Raw genomic sequence first — 27,483 nt, 5'->3', positions numbered from 1 at the left:
AGTTGTCGTTCTGTGTTGGGTCGAACCATAGAGATAGGTTCAACAATCAAGGGCTCTGTGGGAGCAGCCCGAGATTTCTTGATCTTTCTCTTCTTCTTGCTGGGGGCAGTAGGAGAGGCTTCAGAGCTTTTCCTTTTCCTGGCTTCAGCCTCAGCTGTTCTTATCTTGTTGAGCTCTGAAGCTGTTGACCGGCTCTTTGGCTTCGAGCCAGTCGTTGCAGTTGGGAAGACAATTGGAACTACTTCTTGCCTTGATGCCTCTGGTTCAGCCATAGCAGGCTTCTTCTTCTTCGCGGCCATCTTGGGGTCGATGCCAGGACGCCCAAGTGCCTTGCGCTTCTCGGCCTAATTGTAGGCTTGCACACATCGTTCTGCCAGAGACTTCATCCGCTCACGTGAACCTTGAGCTTCTGCACGCTTCTTCAGAAAATTTTCTTTTAGCTCATGCAACATGGTCTTGAAGCTCTTCACTTCTTGCACACTGAGCTTGGCCATATTCTTCTTGAACTAAGCCTTTTCATGATCAATTTTCTGCTTCAGTTCAACAATGCGCTGGGCAATGGCAAGTTCTGAAGCAATTGCGCCTTGGAAGGCAACGCTGAGGCCAACAGGCAGCTGCAGATCTTCGAAGCTTATGTTCGGTGTGGCAAACCATTCGTCAATGAAGTTGTGGATGATGGCGACATCAAAGAACGGCAAATTGTTGAAGATCTCAGCTTCTTCTTTGCTCTTGATGAGCTGCTCTAGAGCGTCATCTCCAAGATCTTCATCACTTGACAGATCAATGGCTTCGCTGCGCAGAATGGCAGCAGCTGTGAGCTCTTTGCCGGTGAGTGGCTGAGGCACCTTGGCCTTCTGGGGCTTGGAGACGCGGGATACGTCTTCAGACTGCACACTGTCTTCAGGAGGTGCAGTTGCCAATGGCTTCGCCCTTGAGATTTTTGATGAAGGGGCTGGCTTTGAAGCTTTTGGCTTCTTCGACTGCTTCGGCTTCGGTACAGCAGGAGCTTCATCAGACTCAGAGTCAGCTGGAGGGTCATTCACGGCAGTCCCTTGGACTAAGATGTGGGTGATGAGGCCTTCAAGGTTGGCAAATGGACCGATGATATTGGGTTCTGCGTCGTGTGTGCCATCTGCCCTTGGTGCGGAGGGACCAGGGTTGAAGTCTAACCCAAATTTCTTCTTGTTCTGCTTCGCTGATTGTTGGGCAAACTGGAAGTTGCGCTTGAACAGATTGTCGTCACGACACCAGAGTAGTGACGACGGATGTGCATCATCAGGCTGTGGTCCTCGGACCATGCATGGGTAGAAGCCTTGAGCAATGGCTTCATCTCTGGTTCTAGGTATGAGATTCTTGTAAAGGACGTCCCCCCATGGTCTCTTGATGGCACTTTTCTCAGCATACTCCTGGGTGACGAAGCGGTATTTGAACCATTGTTCTGCCCAATAGCGTCGAATCCATTGGATTCGGGTCTTGCGCTGCCCATAACTCTCTTCTGGATCTGTTTTATACATTTCTGCCAGGTCTTCAGGCAGATCTTTGGAAGTTCCTTCGCGTCGCTGTCTGCCCCCTTTCCTTGCTGCTGCTTCTGAAGCCATAAACTTTAACTTGAAAGGCTTCAAAACTTTCAAAGGCTTCAAAGGCTTTCTTTTGCTGGACCAACAGGAACTGGCTTCAGGAGAGTTTATGTGTTGCTGTAGGAATTCTGCAAATGAATGCAGACTATGAGAACCGAAGGATTCTCCCACGGACATGTACCTGTGACAGCATTAAGGTGCGAGGGAAGGGGAAGAGGTCATAAGCATTCTCAGAAGGTTTTGAAGATTAATCAGTTTAGAAGACATTGACCTCATCGTGCGAAGACATTCACTCATAGAGAAGAAGTTGGTTCCAGATTTGTACGAACCCACAGATCAGTACAAGTAAGGAATCTAACTACTTCATGAAGCACAAGTGAATATACTAGGCATGTTATGAGATGCAGATTGAAAGATCTAACTCGTGTGAAGATAAACTTCTTATGGTAGAAAGTGACAGAACCATGAGATCAAAGGGGCTGTAAAAAGAAGTTTTATTTACCACACTTGGAACTCCTAGACGGAAGTGAGAGATGATGCCGAGCAGTTCATTCCTCCGTGCCCTAACTTGGCGATGAAAGACACCTACGGCGACGGCGGAGAGGACGATGTCCGCGATCAGCGTGAAGACGGCGTCGGAGAAGTTGCGGCAGCGAAGCGCTTCGTAGCCGGCGTCGTCGAGGGCTAGCAGTGGCGCTAGGGTTCATGCGAGGGTGGAAGAAGGAGATAATGACCGCGGTAAGTGTGAATTTATAGGCACAAGGGCGGCACTGTGCTATTACATAGGTGCCCCTGGCGATTCGCATCTGAGGAACGCGTGGCCAGTTTGCGGAAGTTTTGGGTCTGTGCCACGTCCCACGCACGCCTGGATTGTCGGGCGGTCGTTCCTGCTTCTCCGAATTTTATGTGGAGGAATGGGCATTTAAAGCGGACTTTATGGTTGTCTCTATACCTTCAGCTGACAAGGACGCAGTGAAGACATTCGACAGTTTCAATAGAATGCATATGACTTGGAGAGATCGGGTTTGAGATAGAAAGCAAAGAGAGGTTAGGGTCCGATCACATTCACTTAGTTCAAAAGATTCAACTAAGAAGACATAGCTATAAGTGAATGTTGTAGAGGACAGAACACTAGCATATATATATATATCTGTAGTCAACATAGTGAAGATAATCATGAAAATGTGTTGAGTTTCGAAGCCAAATCAACTGTGAAGACATTGCAAGGTAACACCATGAGTGAAACACTTTAAAATAGAACGTTTGGTGGTGGCGTTACCCACCGTATAGGAAGTATTAGACCCAGACACGGCACACAATTATCGTGGCGCTCCGAAGTCAAATTCCACATTAATGTATTCACATTTAGAATGTATATCTTCATTGATTTGAAGATATACTTCACTTCGTGTGTTGCACATCTAAGTCATCAATATGCATAAGGGTTAGGATGTGTGCCTGATCACAGGACATTTGAGGATTCCAGGATATTTAGCTCACACCGTAACTTGCAAAACCTCTTCTCATCCAAGGGCTTGGTGAAGATATCTGCCAATTGTTCTTCAGTGTTGACGTGTATGATATCAATGTCTTCCTTCACAACATGATCTCTGAGAAGGTGATGACGAATTTCAATGTGCTTTGTCTTCGAGTGCTGAACTGGGTTGTTCGCAATCTTAATGGCGCTTTCGTTGTCGCAGTAAAGTGGGACTTGCTTCAGAGGAATACCATAGTCCTTGAGTGTTTGCTTCATCCACAGAAGCTGAGCACAGCAAGATCCAGCAGCAATGTATTCAGATTCAGCAGTGGAGAGAGATACACAGTTCTGCTTCTTTGAAGACCAACATACAAGTGATCGTCCCAGAAAGTGACATGTGCCTGATGTAGACTTGCGATCAACTTTGTCACCAGCATAATCAGCATCCGAAAATCCAACCAAATCAAACTCTGAGCCCTTTGGATACCATAATCCTAGAGTTGGGGTGTGAGCCAAATATCGAAGAATTCGCTTCACAGCTAAGTGATGCGACTCCTTTGGTGCCGCTTGAAATCGAGCACACATGCAAACACTAAGCATAATATCTGGCCTAGATGCACATAAATAAAGCAAAGAACCAATCATGGAGCGGTATACCTTTTGATCGAACTCTTTACCATTGTCGTCAGGACCTAGATGATGTTTGGCTGGCATTGGTGTTGTGAAGCCTTTGCAGTCTTGCATACCGAACTTCTTCAGGCAATCTTTGAGATACTTCTCTTGAGATATGAAGATGCCATTGCGTTGTTGTCGTATTTGAAGACCAAGGAAGAACTTCAGCTCCCCCATCATGGACATCTGATATTACTCTTGCATCATATATCCAAACTCTTCACTGTACTTTTGATTGGTGCAGCCAAAGATAATGTCATCCACATATATTTGGCACACAAACATTCACCATCATATGTCTTCGTGAAAAGAGTGGGATCCAGGGAACCAGGTATGAAACCTTTGCTCTTCAGGAAGTATTTGAGTGTGTCATACCAGGCCCTAGGGGCTTGTTTGAGGCCATACAGTGCCTTGTTGAGCTTGTTTTGGATTTTCAAAGCCAGGCGGTTGTGCAACATACACTTCTTCTTCAATCTTGCCATTGAGAAAGGCACTTTTCACATCCATTTGATATAGAAGTATGTTATGATGATTTGCATAAGCCAGCAGAATGCGTATGGCTTCAAGCCTAGCCACGGGAGCAAATGTTTCATCGAAGTCAATGCCTTCCACTTGAGTATATCCTTGAGCAACGAGACGAGCTTTGTTTCTGACAACTTGACCATGCTCATCTTGTTTCTTGCGGTATATCCATTTGGTGCCTATTATGTTGTGCTTCCGTGGATCAGGACGCTTAACCAGTTCCCATACATTATTCAGCTCAGACTGTTGAAGCTCTTCTTGCATAGCTTGAATCCATAAAGGTTCCATGAAGGCTTCTTCAACTTTCTTGGGTTCTGATATTGAGACGAATGCGAAGTGCCCATAGAAATTTGCTAGCTGAGTTGCCCTTGAACGAGTGAGTGGACCAGGTGCATTGATGCTGTCAATTATTCTGTCAATCTGCACTTCATTGGCAACACGAGGATGTACAGGGCGAAGACTTTGCTCTTGCTGATCTGTGGTGTTGTTGGGAGGAATGTCTTCAGGCTGAGCATTGTCTTCATGTTGATCAGGTGCTGAGATGATAAGTTCTTCTTCAGGATGAGCTTCAGAAGGTATAATCTCTCCAGTTCCCATTAGCTTGATTGATTCACTAGCTGGAATCTCATCTAGCACATTTGGCAGTTGCTCTCTTTGTGAACCATTTGTCTCATCGAACCGCACATCCACTGTTTCAACCACTTTGTAATGAAAGAGATTGAAGACTCTGTAGGAGTGCGAATCCTTTCCATATCCAAGCATAAAGCCCTCATGTGCTTTTGGTGCAAACTTTGAGGTGTGGTGTGGGTCCTTGATCCAGCACCTTGCGCCAAATACTCTGAAGTAACTGACATTTGGCTTCTTGCCAGTTAGGAGTTCATAAGATGTCTTGTTCAGAAGCTTGTGAAGATAAACACGATTGATTCTATGGCATGCAGTGTCAATGGCTTCAGTCCAGAATTTTCTTGGAATCTTGTATTCATCTAGCATTGTTCTGGCCATCTCAATGAGTGTTCTGTTTTTTGCGTTCGACGACGCCATTCTGCTGTGGCGTGTACGGAGCTGAGAATTCATGTGTGATGCCCAAGGTATCAAGATATGTATCAAGGCCAGTGTTCTTGAATTCAGTGCCATTGTCACTTCTGATGTGTTTTATCTTGGCGCCAAAATTGTTCATAGCACGATTGGCGAAGCGTTTGAAGACATCCTGCACTTCATTCTTGTAAAGGATTATGTGCACCCAAGTATATCTAGAGTAATCATCAACAATGACGAAGCCATAGAGGTAGGCAGTAGTAGTAAAAGTTGAGTAGTGAGTGGGGCCGAAAAGATCCATGTGGAGTAGTTCGAAGGGTTGAGTAGTAGTCATGATTGTCTTTGAAGGATGTTTTGCCCTTGTCATCTTCCCTGCTTCACAGGCACCGCATAAGTGATCTTTCTTGAACTTGACGCCCTCGATGCCTATGACATGCTTCTTCTTCGCAAGGGTGTGGAGGTTCCTCATGCTAGCATGCCCAAGCCTCCGATGCCAAAGCCAGCATGCTAAAGCTTTTGCAAGAAGACATACTGCAAGTTGTGGCCCTGCTGAGAAATCTACCACGTACAGATCATCTTTTCGATACCCTTCAAACACTAGAGACTTGTCAGATTCCATTAGTACTAGGCAACGATATTTTCCAAACATTACGATCATGTTCAAATCGCAAAGCATTGAGACAGACAAAGTTGAAGCCAAGGGATTCAACAAGCATGACTTTATCCATGTGTTGATCCTTTGAGATTGCAACTCTACCTAGACCCAATACCTTACTTTTACCAGTGTCAGCAAATGTGATGTGGCTCTTGTCGGATGGACGTAAGGTTGAGTCCATAAGAAGGCTTCTTTTGCCAGTCATGTGATTTGTACACCCACTGTCAATAATCCATTCTGAAGACTTTGAAGACGCTGGTGTCGTACCCTACAGTGCAGTTAGGGGGATAGGCTTCACGAAGAGAATTGTGAAGCAAAAACATTTGACGAACCAGTGGGTTATGGAAACTTAGATCCAGATTAGGACTAATAGGGAGAGTAGCATGCGATTCAGGAACGAAGTACATAATGATGCCATTCGGGCATTTTATCTTGCGCCCTACAAGATTTTTAAGGTCCCCAGCAATAGCGTCAGAAGATTTTGTTTTTCTGCTGGAGACCTTTCCCTGCAAAAGAGAGTTAAGCTTTCTTAACCACCCACATCTTCAAGGGTGGCTTAGAAGCAATAAGTCTAAGTGCAGCATCTGAGAATTTTGGCTTTGAAGCCTTAGCAAACAGTCTTGCAGGTGGACAATAATACTCATAGGAATAAGCAGAATAATTTTTGGTCATATGAACATGACGGTTCGATGAACCGCTCTCATATTCATATGCCTGAGTATGGTTTCCCTGCAAAACATTTGCGTTAGTGTGACTCAGGTGAGTCCTCTGTTTGTATGAAGCCTTTGGACCGTATGAAGCCTTTGGTCTGAGGTTTGTCTTCTTCAAGTGAGGTGTCATGAAGACATTCACAGGAAGATTTTCCAGACACTTTTTCGGAGCCTAGATCTTCTTCATAGGCGGTCCATTCCTGCAATTAGTACCAATGTACCTGGCAAACACTTCACCATTCTGATTCTTAAACAGTTTATAGTTTACATCAAAGGATTCATCAATGATAATGGGGTTAGCACAAGTGAAGCCAGATAAATTGGATGGATCTGCTGAAAGTTCCTTTGCAGCAACCCATGTGGTTTTGGGGTACTGCTCAGGTCTCCAGTAAGAGCCATCTGCATTTATTTTCCTTACGAACCCAACACCCTCTTTCCTAGGGTTTCGGTTCAGAATCTGCTTCTTGAGGACATCACATAATGTCTGATGTCCTTTAAGACTTTTGTACATCCCTGTTTCAAGCAATGTCTTCAACCTAGCATTCTCATCAGCAATAGCAGTGGTATCCTCAGCAGAGGGGTTAGTTACCACATCAACAGTTGAAGATATTGCAACATCATTAGCAGTGGAACATTCAGCAACAGAAGTAGCATTATCACGCTCAATGCATTTAAGACATGGTGGTTCAAATCCTTCCTGAGCGGAACTGATCTATTCGGCGTGAAGTGACTCGTTTTCCTTTTGAAGATCTTCATGAGCCACTCTCAATTTCTCAAGTTCTTGCTTCCTTTGAAGATAATCATAGGAAAGCTTTTCATGAGTTGTTGAGAGAGTATCAAGACGATCTTCAAGTTCCTGATACTTAACATGAAGATTTTTTATGTATTCAATTAAGGATTCAGATCGAGTCATTTCAGCACCTAACAGATCATCGCTTCTGTCTAACAGTTTTTGAATATGTTCCATAGCTTTCTGTTGTTCAGTTGCAATTTTAGCAAGTGTTTTGTAGCTGGGTTTTGAATCACAGTCAGAGTCATCGTCACTAGATGTTTGATAGCGAGTAGTGCGTGTGTTTACCTTGGCTCCGCGTGCCATGAAGCAGTAGGTAGGAGTGGAGTCGTTCTTGTCATTTGCATCAGTGTCGGTGATGAAGTCATTGTCTTCAGTGTTGAAGATGGACTTGGCGACGTATGCTGTAGCCAGACTCGCAATGCCAGAATCAGACTCCTCCTCAGATTCCACCTCTGCCTCCTCATAAGCGGACTCGTCCTCTGAATCCATTTCCTTGCCAACAAATGCACATGCCTTGCCAGATGAGCTCTTCTTGTGTGATGAAGACTTTGAGGAAGACTTGGAAGAAGACTTTGAGTATTTCTTCTTCTTCTTGTCGTCAGAATCATATTCCTTGCTCTTCTTCTTCCTTCTGTTCTCATTGTCCCACTGTGGACACTCAGAGATGAAGTGTCCAGTTTTCTTGCACTTGTGACATGTTTTCTTCTTGTAGTCATGAGCAGAAGCTTCATCATTCCTTGAGCTTGATCGTGAAGATTTTCTGAAGCCTTTCTTCTTGGTGAGTTTTTGGAATTTCTTCACTAGCATTGCAAGTTCCCTTCCAATGTCTTCAGGATCATCAGAACTGCTGTCAGATTCTTCTTCAGATGAGGAAACAGCTTTTGCCTTCAAGGCACGAGTTCGCCCATAGTTTGGACCGTAGATATCTCTTTTCTCAGAAAGCTGAAACTCATGTGTGTTGAGCCTCTCAAGTATGTCAGACGGATCGAGTGTCTTGAAATCATGACGTTCTTGAATCATCAGGGCTACGATGTCAAACGAACTATCAAGTGATCTCAGCAGCGTCTTGACGATTTCATGTTTGGTGATCTCAGTGGCGCCGAGGGCTTGAAGCTCATTTGTGATGTCAGTGAGCCGGTCAAATGTGTGTTGGACATTCTCATTGTCATTTCGCTTGAAGCGGTTGAAGAGGTTGCGAAGAACACTGATTCTTTGATCTCTCTGGGTTGAGATGCCTTCATTGACCTTGGAGAGCCAGTCCCAGACCAGCTTGGATGTCTTCAAGGCACTCACACGGCCATACTGTCCTTTTATCAGATGACCACAGATGATATTTTTGGTAGTGGAGTCCAGTTGAGTGAACTTCTTGACATCAGCAGCAGTGACACCTTCTCCAGCCTTGGGAACACCGTTCTCGACGACATACCATAGGTCGACGTCAATGGCTTCAAGATGCATGCGCATCTTATTCTTCCAGTAGGGATATTCAGTTCCATCGAAGACGGGGCACGCAACGGAGACTTTGATTATCCCTGCAGTCGACATAGCTAAAACTCCGGGTGGTTAAACCGAATCACACAGAACAAGGGAGCACCTGGCTCTGATACCAATTGAAAGTGCGTTATATCGACTAGAGGGGGGTGAATAGGCGATTTTTATGAAAGTCTTCAAAACGTGGGAGTTATGAAGACAAACAGCAAAGATTATGCCTATTACTATGCAGCGGAAGTTAGATAACACTAGGCCAGCCATGGTCAAGTATTCAATAGAGTGAAAGCACAATGACAAACAGCTGCAGTGTAATAAGGATCAGGTAGGAAGAAGTTATGAAGCCAAACAGATTATACATTCACGTTGTGAAGACAAAAGATAGAGCAAGCATGCAATGGCTTCACAATGAGTAACAGTAAGAAAAAGAAGTGAAGATGAAACCAGTGACTTGTTGAAGACAATGATGTGTTGGACCAGTTCCAGTTGCTGTGACAACTGTACGTCTGGTTGGAGCGGCTAGGTATTTAAACCTTAGGATACAGAGTCCCAGACACCCAGTCCTGAACACGCAGCTCAGGACACCAAGTCCTCACCGTATTCTCCTTGAGCTAAGGTCACATAGTCCTCGCCCAATCACTCTGGTAAGTCTTCAAGGTAGACTCCCAAACCTTCACAAACTTCGTTCACTGGCAATCCACAATGTCTCTTGGATGCTCTGAACGCGACGCCTAACCGTCTGGAGGATTCACAGTCCTCAAGTGTAATAAGTCTTCAGATCGCACAGACAAGAAGACTTAAGTGATGCCCAATGTTCTCTGGCTCTGGGTAGTTAGGGCTTTTTCTCCTCGCTAGGAATTTTCTCTCAAAGGCTTCGAGGTGGGTTGCTCTCAAACGACAAAAGCCGTGCACTGAAATCTGAGCAGCCAACCGTTTATGGTTGTAGGGGGTGGGCTATTTATAGCCACTTGGCAACCCGACCTGATTTGTCCGAAATGACCCTGGGTCACTAAGGAACTGACACGTGTCTCAACGGTCAGATTTCAAACTCTCATGGCAACTTTACTTGGGCCACAAGCAAAGCTGACTTGTCCGGCTCTGGACAAGATTCACTCTCATTGTCTTCACTCGAAGACATAGGTTTTTTTTGGTTTAGGCATCACTTCAGTCATTCTGAATGGTTCTCCTGGACCCCACTTAACAGTACGGTGGTTCCTATGACTCAACACAAGAGAAAAAGAACTACGAAAGATCTAAGTCTTCGAGCTCCATAGGCTTCATAACGTGTCTTCTTTTGTCATAGTCTTCAATGTGAATATCTTCATATACCACCTTTGGCTTCAATGTCTTCATACATTTTTAGGGGTCATCTCTGGTAGTAAAACCGAATCAATGAGGGACTTCTACCTGTGTTATCCTGCAATTCTCACAAACACATTAGTCCCTCAACTAGGTTTGTCGTCAATACTCCAAAACCAACTAGGGGTGGCACTAGATGCACTTACATGCATGTTTTTGGTTTCGCAGAATATCCATATCAAACGGAGTCCAAACGGGATAAAAACGGACGGAGCTTGTTTTTGAAAAATATGGAAAATTTGGAAGGAAAATCAACGCGAACTAGTGCCCGAGGTGGTCACGAGGCAGGGGGGCGCCCCCCCTTAGGGCGTGCCCCCTACCCTCATGAGCCCACCGTAAGGCGGTTGACGCTCTTCTTTTGCCGCAAGAAAGCTAATATTCAGAAAAAAATCACAACGAAGGTTTCAGGCCAATCGGAGTTACGGATCTCCATATATATAAGAAACGGTGAAAGGGAAGAATCGGAGAACGCAGAACCGGAGAGAAACAGAGAGATAGATCCAATCTCGGAGGGGCTATCGCCCCTCCCATGCCATGGAGGCCAAGGACCGGAGGGGAAACCCTTCTCCCATATAGGGAGGAGGTCAAGGAAGAAGAGGAAGAAGGGGGCCCCTCTCCCCCTCTCCTCCGGTGGCGCCAGAACGCCGTCGTGGCCATCATCATCATCACCGCGATCTTCACCAACACCTCCGCCATCTTCACCAACATCTCCATCACCTTCCCCCGTCTATCTACAGCGGTCCACTCTCCCGCAACCCGTTGTACCCTCTACTTGAACATGGTGCTTTATGCTTCATATTATTATCCAATGATGTGTTGCCATCCTATGATGTCTGAGTAGATTTTCGTTGTCCTATCGGTGGTTGATAAATTGCTATGATTGATTTAATTTTCTTATGGTTATGTTGCTGTCCTTTGGTGCCCATCATATGAGCGCGCGCGTGGATCACACCTTAGGGTTAGTTGTATGTTGATAGGACTATGTATTGGAGGGCAAGAGTGATAGAAGCTTCAACCTAGCATAGAAATTGATGCATACAGGATTGAAGGGGGACCAATATATCTTAATACTGTGGTTGGGTTTTACCTTAATGAACATTAGTAGTTGCGGATGCTTGCTAATAGTTCCAATCATAAGTGCATAGAATTCCAAGTAAGGGATGACATGCTAGCAGTGGCCTCTCCCACATAATACTTGTTGTCGGTCTAGTAAACAAGTCAATTGCTTAAGGGACAATTTCGCAACTCCTACCACCACTTTTCCACACTCACTATATTTACTTTATTGTTTCTTAATCTAAACAGCCCCTACTTTTTATTTATGTACTCTTTATTATCTTGCAAACCTATCCAACAACACCTACAAAGTACTTCTAGTTTCATACTTTGTTCTAGGTAAAGCGAACGTCAAGCGTGCGTAGAGTTGTATCGGTGGTCGATAGAACTTGAGGGAATATTTGTTCTACCTTTAGCTCCTCGTTGGGTTCGACACTCTTACTTATCGAAAACTATTGCGATCCCCTATACTTGTGGGTTATCAAGACCTTTTTCTGGTGCCGTTGCCGGGGAGCAATAGCGTGGGGTGAATATTCTTGTGTGTGCTTGTTTGCTTTATCACTAAGTAATTTTTATTTGCTGTTCTTAGTTGTTTCCTATCTTCAGTTATGGGTAGGAAACGCAAAATACCAAAAAAATAGTTGTACCTACTAAACCAATGGTTGAAGAACCAATCAAAATCTATCACACTATTGAAGCTTATTACTTGGATCATCTTCGATCCCTATGTGCTCGTGCTGAAACCCCAACTAGCTTAGTTGAGGGCAAATCTTTAGATGAGCATGCTTGTTATGTGCGACACCGTATATCTGAAAAAGGGAAATTATTATGGAGTCAAATTCAACGTTTGCAATGCTATGCTTGGAATTTATGTGAATTATATGATTTTACTTGTTGTTCTGAAAACCCTAAGAAACACCTTCCCTACCAATGTGAGTTTATTGATAATGGAATCTTATAATCTTATGCTAAAGGTGTTTATAGTTACTATGATGTTCAACAAATTGAAGAATTTGTTGCTTTTGAGGGTGCTTATGAAATTGCTTCTTTGATTGAAAAGTATGATGCTACTTTTCACAAATCTGAAATTTTTTCTATACTTAAATATTGCTATGATAATTATGCTTCTAATACCTATGTTAAAAAATATATTGAGGAATACTCCGCTGTCCAAGAAGAGATTAATATTTTGCAGGAGTCTATGGAAGAAGAAATTGATGGCACTGTGAGCTCATTGGATGAAAAAGATGAGGAGGAGAGCGAAGAACAAAAGGAGGAAGAGCGGATTGATCACCTGTGCCCATCTTCTAATGAGAGTAAATCTTCAACTCATACATTGTTTAATTCTCCTTCATGCTTACCGAAGGATGAATATTATGATAATTGCTATGATCCCGTCGATTCTTTTGAAATATCCCTTTTTGATGATGCTTGCTATGCTTGTGGCCAAGAAGCCAAGATGAATTATGCTTATGGAGATGAACTTACTATAGTTCCTTATGTTAAACATGAAATTGTTGCTATTGCACCCACGCATGATAGTCCTATTATCTTTTTGAATTCTCCCGATTATACTATATCGGAGAAGTTTGCACTTATTAAGGATTACATTGATGGGTTACCTTTTACCGTTGCACATGATGATTTTGATAAATATAATATGCATGTGCTTGCTGCTCCTACTTGCAATTATTATGAGAGAGGAACTATATCTCCACCTCTCTATGTTTCCAACATGATAAAATTGCAAGAAACTGTTTATACTATGCATTGGCCTTTACTAGGTGTGCATGAATTGTTCTTTTATGACATGCCGGTGCATAGGAAGAGAGTTAGACTTCGTCATTGCTTGATATATGTTGCTTTGTGCTCACTACTAAATTACAAATCATTGTTAATTAAAATTGGCTTTGACATTCCTTGGGATCCGGGTGGATTCACTACTTGAGCACTATATGCCTAGCTTAATGGCTTTACAGAAAGCGCTGCCAGGGAGACAACCCGGAAGTTTTAGAGAGTCATTTATTTCTGTTGAGTGCTTTCATATAGTTTAAAAACAACAAAAATAAAGAGGGGAACCCAAAACTTTTCAAAAAGGAAAGTGAAAGTGAGAAAGACAAGCACTGTTGAAGTGGGAGAGCTCCTTGAACTTTGTTCATGCTCACGACAACTTTGTGAATCTTGATTACAGGAGCTTTTCAAAAAAAAATTATCCCCTTGTACAATTCCATTGTATTATAAAAATAATGTTCCAAGGTTTGCCTTTAGGATGTTTACATTTGCTTGATGGTTTGTACGGTGCAGGACAGAAACTTTGGCTGTAGTGCACGATTTTACATTTTTAGCTGGAACGTCAAATGGTTCTGATTCTTTCTGCACTATATTTCTTTACAAATTTTTTATTTTTCCTAATTTTGGCAGAATTTTTCAAGTATCATAAGTATGGTGAATGTTCAGATTATTACAGACTGTTCTATTTTAGACAGATTCTGTTTTTGATGCATAGTTTGCTTGTTTTGATGAAACTATCAATTTATATTAGTGGATTAAGCCATGAAAAAGTTATAATACAGTAGACACAATGCAAAAACAAAATATGAATTGGTTTGCAACAGTACTTAGAGTAGTGATTTGCTTTATTATACTAATGGATCTTACCGAGTTTTCTGTTGAAGTTTTGTGTGGATGAAGTGTTCGATGATTGAGAAGGTCTCGATGTGAGAAGAAGGAAGAGAGGCAAGAGCTCAAGCTTGGGGATGCCCGAGGCACCCCAAGTAAATATTCAAGGAGACTCAAGCGTCTAAGCTTGGGGATGCTGGGGAGGCATCCCCTCTTTCTTCAACAACCCCAGCATCCCCTCTTTCTTCAACAAATATCGGTATGTTTTCGGATTCGTTTCGTTCATGCGATATGTGCAAGTCTTGGAGCGTCTTTTGAATTTAGGTTTTTATTTTTCTTTTTATGCACCATCCTGGTATGAGATAGTCCTTGGTTGATTTATAGAATTCTCTTTGCACTTCACTTATATCTTTTTAGTATGGCTTTATAGAATGCTTCATGTGCTTCACTTATATCATTTGAAGTTTGGATTGCATGTTTCTCTTCACTTAGACAACCGCCATTTTATAGAATGCTCTTTTTCTTCACTTATATTTGTTAGAGCACGGGCACATCTTTTTTAGAAAGAATTAAACTCTCTTGCTTCACTTATATCTGTTTAGAGAGATGACAGGAATTGGTCATTCACATGGTTAGTCATAAAATCCTACATAAAACTTGTAGATCACTGAATATGATATGTTTGATTCCTTGCAATAGTTTTGCGATATAAAGATGGTGATATTAGAGTCATGCTAGTGGGTAGTTGTGGATTGTAGAAATACTTGTGTTAAGGTTTGTGATTCCCGTAGCATGCACGTATGGTGAACCGTTATGTAACGAAGTCGGAGCATGAGGTGTTTATTGATTGTCTTCCTTATGAGTGGCGGTCGGGGACGAGCGATGGTCTTTTCCTACCAATCTATCCCCCTAGGAGCATGCGCGTAGTACTTTGTTTCGATGACTAATAGATTTTTGCAATAAGTATGTGAGTTCTTTATGACTAATGTTGATTCCATGGATTATACGCACTCTCACCCTTCCACCATTGCTAGCCTCTCTAGTACCGCGCAACTTTCGCCGGTACCATAAACCCACCATATACCTTCCTCAAAACAGCCACCGTACCTACCTATCATGGCATTTCCATAGCCATTTCGAGATATATTGCCATGCAACTTTCATCGTCATCATATACATGACTTGAGCATTCATTGTCATATTGCTTTGCATGATCGTAAGATAGCTAGCATGATGTTTTCATGGCTTGTCCTTTTTTTGATGTCATTGCTACGCTAGATCATTGCACATCCCGGTACACCGCCGGAGGCATTCATATAGAGTCATATCTTTGTTCTAGATATCGAGTTGTAATATTGAGTTGTAAGTAAATAAAAGTGTGATGATCATCATTATTAGGACATTGCCCCGGTGAGGAAAGGATGATGGAGACTATGATTCCCCCACAAGTCGGGATGAGACTCCTAACGAAAAAAAATAAATATATATATATATATAAGAGAAAGGCCAAAAAAAAGAGAAGGCCCAAAAAAGAGAAAAAAATGAGAGAAAAAGAGAGAAGGGGCAGTGCTACTATCCTTTTTCCACACTTGTGCTTCAAAGTAGCACCATGTTCTTCATATAGAGAGTCTCTTGAGTTATCACTTTCATATACTAGTGGGAATTTTCATTATAGAACTTGGCTTGTATATTCCGATGATGGGCTTGCTCAAATGCCCGAGGTCTTCATGAGCAAGCAAGTTGGATGCACACCCACTTAGTTTCCAGTTTGAGCTTTCATACACTTATAGCTCTTAGTGCATCTGTTGCATGGCAATCCCTACTCCTCACATTGATATCTATTAATGGGCATCTCCATATCCCGTTGATACACCTAGTTGATGCGAGACTTTCTCCTTTTTTGTCTTCTCCACATAACCCCCACCATCATATTCTATTCCACCTAAAGTGTTATGTCCATGGCTCACGCTCATGTATTGCGTGAAAGTTGAAAAGGTTTGAGAACGTCAAAAGTATGAAACAATTGCTTGGCTTGTCATCGGGGTTGTGCATGATGTAAATATTTTGTGTGGTGAAGATGGAGCATAGCCAGACTATATGATTTTGTAGGGATGAGCTTTCTTTGGCTATGTTATTTCAATAAGACATAATTGCTTGGCTGTTATGCTTGAAATATTATTGTCTTTATGTCAAAAGATAGATTATTGCTTTGAATCACTCGTGTCTTAATATTCATGCCATGATTAGACATATGATCAAGATTATGCTAGGTAGCATTCCACATCAAAAATTATCTTTTTTATCATTTACCTACTCAAGGACGAGCAGGAATTAAGCTTGGGGATGCTGATATGTCTCCGTCGTATCTATAATTTTTGATTGTTCCATGCCAATATTATTCAACTTTAATATACTTTTTGGCAACTTTTTATATTATTTTTGGGACTAACATATTGATCTAGTGCCCAGTGCCAGTTCCTGTCTGTTGCATGTTTTTGGTTTCGCAGAATATGCATATCAAACGGAGTCCAAACGGGATAAAAACGGACGGAGCTTATTTTTGGAAAATATGGAAAATTCGGAAGGAAAATCAACGCGAACCAGTGCCCGAGGTGGTCACGAGGCAGGGGGGCGCCCCCCCCTTAGGGCGCACCCCCTACCCTCGTGAGCCCACCGTAAGGCGGTTGGCGCTCTTCTTTTGCCGCAGGAAAGCTAATATTCGGAAAAAAATCACGGCGAAGGTTTCAGGCCAATCGGAGTTACGGATCTCCATATATATAAGAAACGGTGAAAGGGAAGAATCGAAGAACGCAGAACCAGAGAGAAACAGAGAGATAGATCCAATCTCGGAGGGGCTCTCGCCCCTCCCATGCCATGGAGGCCAAGGACCATAGGGGAAACACTTCTCCCATCTAGGGAGGAGGTCAAGCAAGAATAGGAAGAAGGGGGCCCCTCTCCTCCGGTGGCGCCAGAACACCGCTGTGGCCATCATCATCATCGCGATCTTCACCAACACCTCTGCCATCTTCACCAACATCTCCATCACCTTCCCCCCTCTATCTACAGCGGTCCACTCTCCCGCAACCCTCTGTACCCTCTACTTGAACATGGTGCTTTATGCTTCATATTATTATCCAATGATGTGTTGCCATCCTATGATGTCTGAGTAGATTTTCGTTGTCATATCGGTGGTTGATGAATTGCTATGATTGATTTAATTTGCTTTTGGTTATGTTTCTGTCCTTCGGTGCCCATCATATGAGCGCGCGCGTGGATCACACCTTAGGGTTAGTTGTATGTTGATAGGACTATGTATTGGAGGGCAAGTCTGACAGAGCTTCAACCTCCACCCGCGCTACCGCAACCCATGCCATCACCAGCGCCATCTTCGCCACCATCCACCAGCACCACCATCGGCGCCCGATCCACCACCGCGCCTCCATCAACGCCGCCACCAGCGCCGCCTCACCACCTCGCGCTGCCTCCCATCCATCTCCCTGCTGCCCCTCCACCTTTCTTCTTCTCCTAACCCTACTGCTACTCTTGTTCTTATTCCCCTTGCTGTTGTTGCCTCCTCTGTGCTGTTGTCTCCGAGCCCCCACGCTGCTGCCTCCTTTCTTCGCTGCTGCTCCTTCTTTGTACCCCTACCGTTTCTTCTTCTTCTCTCTGCCTTGCTGCTGTTGTCCTTCACCTGCTGCTGCTCTTCTTTCCCTAACGTCGCTGCTGCTGCTCTTCTCCAAACCCAAATTGCTGCTACTTCTCCCTTTGTGTGTGTGTGTGTGTAATTTCTGCGAACACTTATTGTTGAAACTCATTCGATTGTAAACTATTTTACCCTACTTCAATATGTGTGATTCACTTGTCAAGTAGTTGTCTGTTACATTCAGTTTACTTGTTCTGAATTTTATGTTGAAATTGCTCTATGTGGTAGTCAGTTTTGTTATCATTTATTTTTCAGCCTCCGTGATAGCTATGTACTAGTGACATGTGTATGTGATGTGAAACAACTGTGTTCTGTACATAATCTTGTTTCTTCCCTGTGTGAGAATTAGTTGAGTCAATTCCCTGTGTAATGTGGTTGTTGTAGAAACTTGTTCAGTTTGTAGTATCTGTGATGTCAAACATTTTTGTCCTTGTCCCATTACCTTTGATATGTCCTTTTCTTATGTATATCTGCTAGTTATATTTGTTATCATCTCTTGCTACATTCTTTTGGTTCATGATGATGTCCTGTGTCAATATTTAGTTTCTAAAATAATATGAAAATACCAAAAAGACTATGAGTAATATCTTAATCTCTGTGTGCTATTTGCATTTTATTTGTGAAAGATCTTCGGGTATAACCTTGTTTAGTTTAGGTTTATTTGCTGGCATTCATAATCTGAATTGTGTTACCTAGATTTAGTCTTGCACCATCGCTGATCGCCTAGTCCCTGTGGAGAACACGACATCCGTAGTTTTGGCGTAAAAACCCCACTATTCTCACAATTGACCATTTTGGCGCCGTTGCCGGAGACTAGCGTCGAGTGACCTTACTAGGCTATAGACTAGGTTTTTCTTCTTTTTCTAGTTTGTGCCATATATATGTGATATATTTCTAACTCCTAACCCTTGTTCTAGTTTATTCCCTCTTTGTTTTCTTTTCCTTTTTGCAGGTTAGAACTATCTTCTCGGTTATGGCTTACTATTCAGATCATCAGGCTTATGCGAGCAACACTACAAACAACACGGAAAGTATTCAAGAACTCATAAGTAAGATTTCCCATCAATTAGATAATTTAGCCCGACAGCGAGAAGTAGTTTTTGTGGATGGGCCTAGATCTTATGATCCTTATTCTAGAGGCCATCCTTATGTTGCTCCTACATGCCATATCTGTGGATTTCAGGGCCATTCACCTGCTGAATGTCAGCATGGTTACTCTCACCCTCCAGGTTGTTTTGGCATGAGCTTTGCTCAACAACATAGCTCATACCAAAACAATTACACACATGGGTGGCCTGAAAACCAGAATATGTCATGTAGGAGCAACAACCCTAAGATCTCATCGTTTGCCTCTAGTTATCATATACAGGGATTTAGGTATGAAGAGGAGAGCCACAACCATGCACCACAATAGTTTTATTCACCTCCTAATCATATACCGCAGCACCAGGAGATGTGTCCAATGGAGTTAAATGGTCCTCCATTTGGTCAACCAACAACTCCAACACATGTTGTGCAATCTCATGTGCAAGTGCCCACACAAGATGAGTTTGATGACATAGAAAAGCTCACACTTTTGAGTCTCAAGTTCACTTGGAGTGCCGAGGATGATCCTATTAGGAAGGTTATACTAGAGGAAATGAAGAAGATCAAGAGTGGGAAGGAGCTAGTCAAAGAAGTAAGGAAGATTGAGAAGAACATCAAGGCTGGCAGTACTATCTCTTCCCTCCTTGAGCTGAGTGTTGCTGGGATATCCCTTGAGGTGTGTGAGGTTTCAACAGCATCACATTCAGCTGAGCAAGATAGCAAGATTCCAGAGGAAGAGAGACCTCAGATTGAAGATGTACTCAAAGCCAAGGAACAAGATGATCTAGAGCTTAAATGCCCAAGTGATCAACTTGAAGATCCAATTTCTTTCTCTCCTGAAGAAGTAAAAGAACTTGTTGTAGATGAAGATGAAGAACCTGAGATTCATTTGCCTATTGTCATACAAGAGCCTGATGTGGAAGTTTTATCTAATCCTCTTAATGACACGCCCCCATATGAATTGCTTGCTACTACCTTGCATTACATGATACCATCACTTAAGATTGACTTGAAAACTCATTTGCTTGGATATGATGATACATACACTATTGGTGGTATTGCTCTCATTCCTGATGATGACACTTATTTTCCTTATGCTAGTCCTATGCTTAATGAAACATATCATTCCCATGCTAGTCTTGAGCTTAATGATAAACATCATCCTCATGTTAGTGTTGACCTTGTTGGTTTCTACCATCCTAAACATGTGCTTTATAGCTATGCTTATGTAATTGGATACTCGATTGATGACTTGGAGGATATTATCCCTACCACTTGCATTGTCTCTTTTGTTGAGTGCCTTTTCAGGTTTTTTCTTGTGCACGAATCAATACATGCTGACCAGGTTCGAGGTGACATCCCTTGGGACCCCGGTGGACTCAGAGCATGGTGACGAGGAGAAGCAAGGAGCACACATGAAGAAGAGTGAAGCTGGAGCGTCCATGAGGAAGCAAAGGAGAAGAGCTGCAGTTGGAGAGGTGATCGAGCGAGTGCTACATGATCAAAGCCTGGTGAGCTGTTTCATGACCCATTTTGAAATCAACATCCATTGATGCTTGCTGAATTGAATTGTTATTTGGGTTGCTTGAGTCATTTCTTAAATATCGTCCACTGCATTTTACCTTTGACATAGGGTGATTGATGTGAATATGTGAACTAAGTGTTGAATGCCTTGTAAACTAGTGATCTATACAATGCTTGCTTTGCTGAAAGTAGTGGAAGCTATTAGTTTTGAGTGCTCAAATCCCTAGTACGCTAGAAAACTTAATCATTTTCTGCATTTACTATGATACACCTAGATCACCATGTTTAGATGATGAATTTGTGCTAAGTGTGTTCCCATTGAGAGCAATCACCTAACCACTATGGATTAGCATGCTATGTTCCCTGGATCAGTAGCATGTGAACCAGACATGGAGAAGTGAGGATTCCTGTTGTTTGTGCTTATGCGTTGTTCATTTAAAAAAATCCTATAAAGAATAATTATCTGATCTACCTAACAGTAGCATGTCATGTTCCGTGGATCGGTGGCTTGTGAAATCTAGTTAGATCAGATAGGAGTTAATTATATTTAAAAAATGTAATTGTCGAACCAAGTGTATACTATGTTCTCTAGATCGATGGTATGTTCCTTTGGTGAGACCGATGAAATATTGTCATTACTACCTTCAAATTCAATCAGTGATCTGATCACAAGTTTTCTTTTTATTTTTTGGATCATGCTCTCTTTAGGAACCTTTTGGCACAGTCATTATTTGAACTAGTTGATCTTCTGTTATCATTGTAAAAGTTTAAAATGGTCAAGCCTACTAGTATCCTATTGCTTTGAAGCAGTCCTAACCATTAATTTTCACTAGCTAAGTCGAAAGCATGCATTGTTTGAAGATCTATTTTATCAGGACATTCTTTACTGAGCTCACTGTTCACATTCTTTCTCTTGGCATATGCCTTTGCTTGAGGAAAAGCAAAGATTTAAGTGTGGGGGAACTACCTCTACATCTACCTTCGAGATTAGTTTTAGACCTAAATAATTGTTATTTGGTGCCAGCATTGAGCATGAACATTATATTTGGATCTTGTTTGATGCGAGATGGTTATTCATTTAAATCAGAGAATAATGGTTGTTCTATTTATATGAATAATATCTTTTATGGTCATGCACCCATGATGAGTGGTGTATTTTTACTAAATCTTGATAGTAGTGATACACATGTTCATAGTATTGAAGCCAAAAGATATAGGTTTAATAATGATAGTGCAACTTATTTGTGGCACTGCCATTTAGGTTATATTGGTGTAAAGCGCGTGAAGAAACTCCATGCTGATGGAATTTTAGAATCACTTGATGCTTGCGAACCATGCCTCATGGGCAAGATGACTAAGACTCCGTTCTCCGGAACAATGGAGCAAGCAACAGACTTGTTGGAAATAATACATACTGATGTATGTGGTCCAATGAGTGTTGATGCTCGCGGCAGGTATCCTTATTTTCTTACCGTCACAGATGATTTGAGTAGATATGGGTATATCAACTTGATGAAACATAAGTCTGAAACATTTGAAAAGTTCAAAGAATTTCAGAGTGAAGTGGAAAATCATCATAACAAGAAAATAAAGTTTCTACGATCTGATCATGGAGGAGAATATTTGAGTTATGAGTTTGGTCTTCATTTGAAACAATGCGGAATAGTTTCGCAACTCACGCACCTGGAACACCACAGCGTAAGGTGTGTCCGAATGTCTCTCAATCATTTACCGCTATTGTTTTGGGGTTATGCTTTAGAGACAGCTGCATTCATGTTAAATAGGGCACCATCAAAGTTTGTTGAGACGACACCTTATGAACTATGGTTTGGCAAGAAACCCAAGTTGTCGTTTCTTAAAGTTTGGGGCTGCGATGCTTATGTGAAAAAGCTTCAACTTGATAAGCTCGAACCCAAATCGGAGAAATGTGTCTTCATAGGATACCCAAAGGAAATTGTTGGGTACACCTTCTATCACAGATCCGAAGGCAAGATATTCGTTGCTAAGAATGGATCCTTTCTAGAGAAGGAGTTTCTCTCGAAGGAAGTGAGTGGGAGGAAAGTAGAACTTGAGGATGTAGCAGTACCTGCTCCCTTATTGGAAAGTAATTCATCACTGAAATCAGTTCGAGTGATTCCTACACCAGTAAGTGAGGAAGCTAATGATGATGATCATGAAACTTCTGATCAAGTTACTACTGAACCTCATAGGTCAACCAGAGTAAGATCCGCGCCAGAGTGGTACGGTAATCCTGTTCTAGAAGTCACGTTACTTGACCATGACAAACATACGAACTATGAGGAAGCGATGATAAGCCCAGATTCCGCAAAATGGCTTGAGGCCATGAAATCTGAGATGGGATCCATGTATGAGAACAAAGTATGGACTTTGGTTGACTTGCCCGATGATCAGCAAGCCATAGAGAATAAATGGGTCTTCAAGAAGAAGACTGATGCTGACGGTAATGTTACTATCTACAAAGCTCGACTTGTTGCAAAAGGTTTTCGACAAGTTCAAGGAGTTGACTACGATGATACTTTCTAACCCGTAGCGATGCTTAAGCCCGTCCGAATCATGTTAGCAATTGCCCCATTTTATGATTATGAAATTTGGCAAATGGATGTCAAAACTGCATTCCTTAATGGATATCTCAAAAAAGAGTTGTATATGATGCAACCAGAAGGTTTTGTCGATCCAAAAGGTGCTAACAAAGTGTGCAAGCTCCAGTGATCCATTTGTGGACTGGTGCAAGCCTCTCGGAGTTGGAATATACGCTTTGATAGTGCGATCAAAGCATATGGTTTTATACAGACTTTTGGAGAAGCATGTATTTGCAAGAAAGTGAGTGGGAGCTCTGTAGCATTTCTGATATTATATGTGGATGACATATTGCTGATCGGAAATGATACTGAATTTCTAAATAGCATAAAAGGATACTTGAATAAGAATTTTTCAATGAAAGACCTCGGTGAAGCTGCTTATATATTGGGCATCAAGATCTACAGAGATAGACAAGACGCTTAATTGGACTTTCACAAAGCACATACCTTGATAAAATTTTGAAGAAGTTCAAAATGGATCAAGCAAAGAAAGGGTTCTTGCCCGTGTTACAATGTGTGAAGTTGATTCAGACTCAATGCCCGACCACTGCAGAAGATAGAGAGAAAATGAAAGTCACTCCCTATGCTTTAGCCATAGGTTCCATGATGTATGCAATGATGTGTACCGGACATGATGTGTGCCTTGCTATTAGTATGGCAGGGAGGTACCAAAGTAATCCAGGAGTGGATCACTGGACAGCGGTCAAGAACATCCTGAAATACCTGAAAAGGACTAAGGATATGTTTCTCGTTTATGGAGGTGACAAAGAGCTCGTCGTAAACGGTTACGTCGATGAGAGCTTTGACACCGATCTGGATGACTCTAAGTCACAAACCGGATACATATTTTTATTAAATGGTGGAGCTGTCAGTTGGTGCAGTTCCAAGCAGAGTGTCGTGGCGGGATCTACATGTGAAGCAGAGTACATAGCTGCTTCGGAAGCAGCAAATGAGGAGTCTGGATGAAGGAGTTCATATCCGATCTAGGTGTCATACCTAGTGCATCGGGTCCAATGGAAATCTTTTGTGACAATACTGGTGCAATTGCCTTGGCAAAGGAATCCAGATTTCACAAGAGAACCAAGCACATCAAGAGACGCTTCTATTCCATCTGCGATCAAGTCAAGGAGGGAGACATAGAGATTTGCAAGATACATAAGGATCTGAATGTTGCAGACCCATTGACTAAACCTCTCTCACGAGCAAAACATGATCAGCACCAGGACTCCATGGGTGTTAGAATCATTACAATATAAACTAGATTATTGACTCTAGTGCAAGTGGGAGACTGAAGGAAATATGCCCTAGAGGCAATAATAAAGTTGTTATTTTTATTTCCTTATATCATGATAAATTTTTATTATTCATGCTAGAATTGTACTAACCAGAAACTTAGTACATGTGTGAATACATGGACAAACAGACTGTCACTAGTATGCCTCTACTTGACTAGCTCGTTAATCAAAGATGGTTAAGTTTCCTAGCCATGGACAAAAAGTTGTCATTTTATAAACGGGATCACATCATTAGAGAATGATGTGATTGACTTGACCCATCTGTTAGCTTAGCACGATGATCGTTTAGTTTACTACTATTGCTTTCTCCATAACTTATACATGTTCCTATGACTATGAGAATATGCAACTCCCGAATACCGAAGGAACACTTAGTGTGCTATCAAATGTCACAGCGTAACTGGGTGACTATAAAGATGCTCTACAGGTGTCTCCAATGGTGTTTGTTGAGTTGGCATAGATCGAGATTAGGATTTGTCACTCCGTGTATCGGACAGGTATCTCTGGGCCCTCTCAGTAATGCACATCACTATAAGCCTTGCAAGCAATGTGACTAATGGGTTAGTTATAGGATGTTGCATTACGGAATGAGTAAAGAGACTTGCCGGTAAAAAGATTGAACGAGGTATTGAGATACCGACGATCGAATCTCGGGCAAGCAACATACCGATGACAAAGGGAACAACGTATGTTGTTATGCGGTTTGACCAATAAAGATCTTCGTAGAATATGTAGGAACCAATGCGAGCACCCAGGTTCCGCTATTGGTTATTGACCGGAGATGAGTCTCGGTCATGTCTACATAGTTCTCGAACCCGTAGGGTCCGCACGCTTAACATTCGGTGACGATTGATATTACGAGTTTATGTGTTTTGATGTACCAAAGGTTGTTCGGAGTCCCGGATGTGATCACGGGCATGACGAGGAGTCTCGAAATGGTTGATACATAAAGATCAATATATTGGAAGCCTATGTTTGGACATCGGAATGGTTCCAGGTGAGTTCGGGAATATATCGGAATACCGGGAGGTTACCGGAACCCCCCGGGAATTATATGGGCCTTATTGGGCCATAGTGGGATAGAGGAGAAGGGATCCTAGGAGGGGGCGTGCCCCCCAAGCCCAATCCGAATTTGGTGGGGGGTCGGCCCCCCTTTCCTTTCCCCCTCTCTCCCCCTTCCTTCCTCTCCTAATCCAACTAGGGAAGGGGGGATCCTACTCCCGGTGGGAGTAGGACTCCCTTGGGCGCGCCATAGAGGGCCGACCCCTCCCCCTCCTCCACTCCTTTATATATGGGGAGGGGGCACCCCATAGACACACAAGTTGACAATTCTCTTACCCGTGTGCGGTGCCCCCCTCCACCATAATCCATCTCGGTCATATCGTTGCAGTGCTTAGGCAAAGCCCCGTTCCGGTAGCTTCATCATCACCGTCATCACACCATCGTGCTGACGAAACTCTCCCTCGACACTCAACTGGATCTAGAGTTCGCGAGACGTCTCTGAGCTGAACGTGTGTAGATCGCGAAGGTGTCGTACCTTCGGTGCTAAGATCGGTCGGATCGTGAAGACGTTCGACTACATCGACCGCGTTGTCATAACGCTTCCGCTTACGGTCTACGAGGGTACGTGGGCAACACTCTTCCCCTCTCGTTGCTATGCATCACCATGATAGATCTTGCGTGTGAGTAGGAAATTTCTTGAAATTACTGCATTCCCCAACAGGTGGCGCATGCAAATTTACATAGAAGGGCACGGTAATACCGCATATAGGTAGGTATGGTGGACTCATCTGGAATAACTTGGGTTTTAGGATTTTGATGCACAAGCAGTAATTCCGCTTAGTGCAGGCGAAGGCTAGCAAATAGGTTGGGAAGCGGCCAGCTAGAGAGCGAAAACGGTCATGAACATGCATTATGCATAAGTAACATTGGATACTAGCATGAGTAGGATATGAACACCATGAACCTAAATATCATAGAGGCTGTGTTGGTTTTGATTCAACTACATGCATTAACATGTGCCAAGTGAAGCCACTCAAACATTCAGAGGAGGATAGCATATCATCATACTACATCACAATCATTTTAATGCAATGTTGACATCCAAGATAAATCATTATCCACTCCTATCTACTTAAGCATGGCATGAGAAACTATAATCTCTAATTGTCATTGCAAACATGTTCAACCATAATACGCTGAATCATGGATACTAGGTTAAATATATTTACAAAAATAGAACAAGTTGAGTTCATACCCGTTTCTCTCTGCCACCGCCAGTTCATCAAATATTGTCATTATTGCCTTTCACTTGCATGACCGAATAATATGAAAATAACAATAGTGCAAGAGTGCTATGGACTAAGCTGGAATCTGTAAATGATTTTATTCAAAGGAGAGGACAAGGTAATTTGTGCTCTTTGTTAGATCAACAATAATGCATATGACAGCCACTCAATGATTTCAGCGTGGTCTTCTCCTTGGAATGACTCAATAAATGGAAAAGAAATTCAGAGAAACACACTGAAATATTTTTGGAGTTTTTAGTTTTTCTAGAAGAAAGCAAATTAAAGAAGGAAAAACTAAAACGAGAAAAACCATTTACACAGAAAAGCTCCCATCAAGTAAGAAGAAGAATCGAGAAATCTTTTTGGTTTTTTTAATACTACAACTAATTTAACTAGGAAGAAAAACCGAAAATAAGTAGGAAATATTTTTGTATTTTCTCAAAAAAATTCAAACGCACAAGAAGAAGGCGAGAAAATAAATCTAGCATGGATGATACAACGAGAAAGTGTGAACACCGACAACTGGAATGGAATGTGTGAACAATTAATGAATGAAAAAGCTTAGGCTTTTGGCCTAACTTGGTAATCACCACTCGAAGAAGCCATCAGGTTCTATGTTGAAGTGTTGTGGAGCTGGTACCTGAGCATCCCACTCCCGGGGCTCCTCTTTGTCCATAGCCTGGTTGTTCCGGTAGGTGACAATATCCTCAGGCATGATCCTGTATCTGCCCTTGGCAATAGAATGAAACAAAGCAGGTGCAGGAAACGATATAACATCACAGGTAATTTCACTAAAGACTATGGTATAAGGAACATACATAGTAGTGTTATCGCCATCAATAAAGTGATGATGTGCCATAGCCTGACGATCTAAGTAAACCTTGGGCAAGCGATAATCATGCTGGCATATCTGAATGTTAAAGTGACTCGCTAAGCGAGTAGCATAAATACCGCCATGAATTTTACCCTTGGATCTGTTAATGTGGAGCCGATGTGCCACAATAACACCCAAGCTATAAGTGTT

At 42.4% G+C, this 27,483-nt stretch overlaps 1 protein-coding gene across 1 annotated transcript; it reads left to right on the top strand.

Annotated features, from left to right (window-relative positions):
* The first annotated feature begins 17,311 nt into the window (after positions 1–17,311).
* LOC147980653 (uncharacterized) lies at positions 17,312–20,679 on the top strand. Its single transcript, XM_087516932.1, has 2 exons — positions 17,312–18,715; positions 19,036–20,679. Exon 2 carries the CDS (start codon positions 19,120–19,122, stop codon positions 20,143–20,145), a length of 1,026 nt encoding a protein of 341 aa, XP_087373058.1. The 5' UTR covers positions 17,312–18,715; positions 19,036–19,119; the 3' UTR covers positions 20,146–20,679.
* The last annotated feature ends 6,804 nt before the right edge of the window (positions 20,680–27,483 follow it).

The sequence above is a fragment of the Triticum urartu genome, chromosome 3A (genome assembly GCF_056163025.1).
Source record: "Triticum urartu cultivar PI428250 chromosome 3A, HENAU_Tu73, whole genome shotgun sequence".
Classification (NCBI taxonomy): domain Eukaryota; kingdom Viridiplantae; phylum Streptophyta; class Magnoliopsida; order Poales; family Poaceae; genus Triticum; species Triticum urartu.
This window is presented reverse-complemented; position numbering and strand designations above follow the sequence as displayed.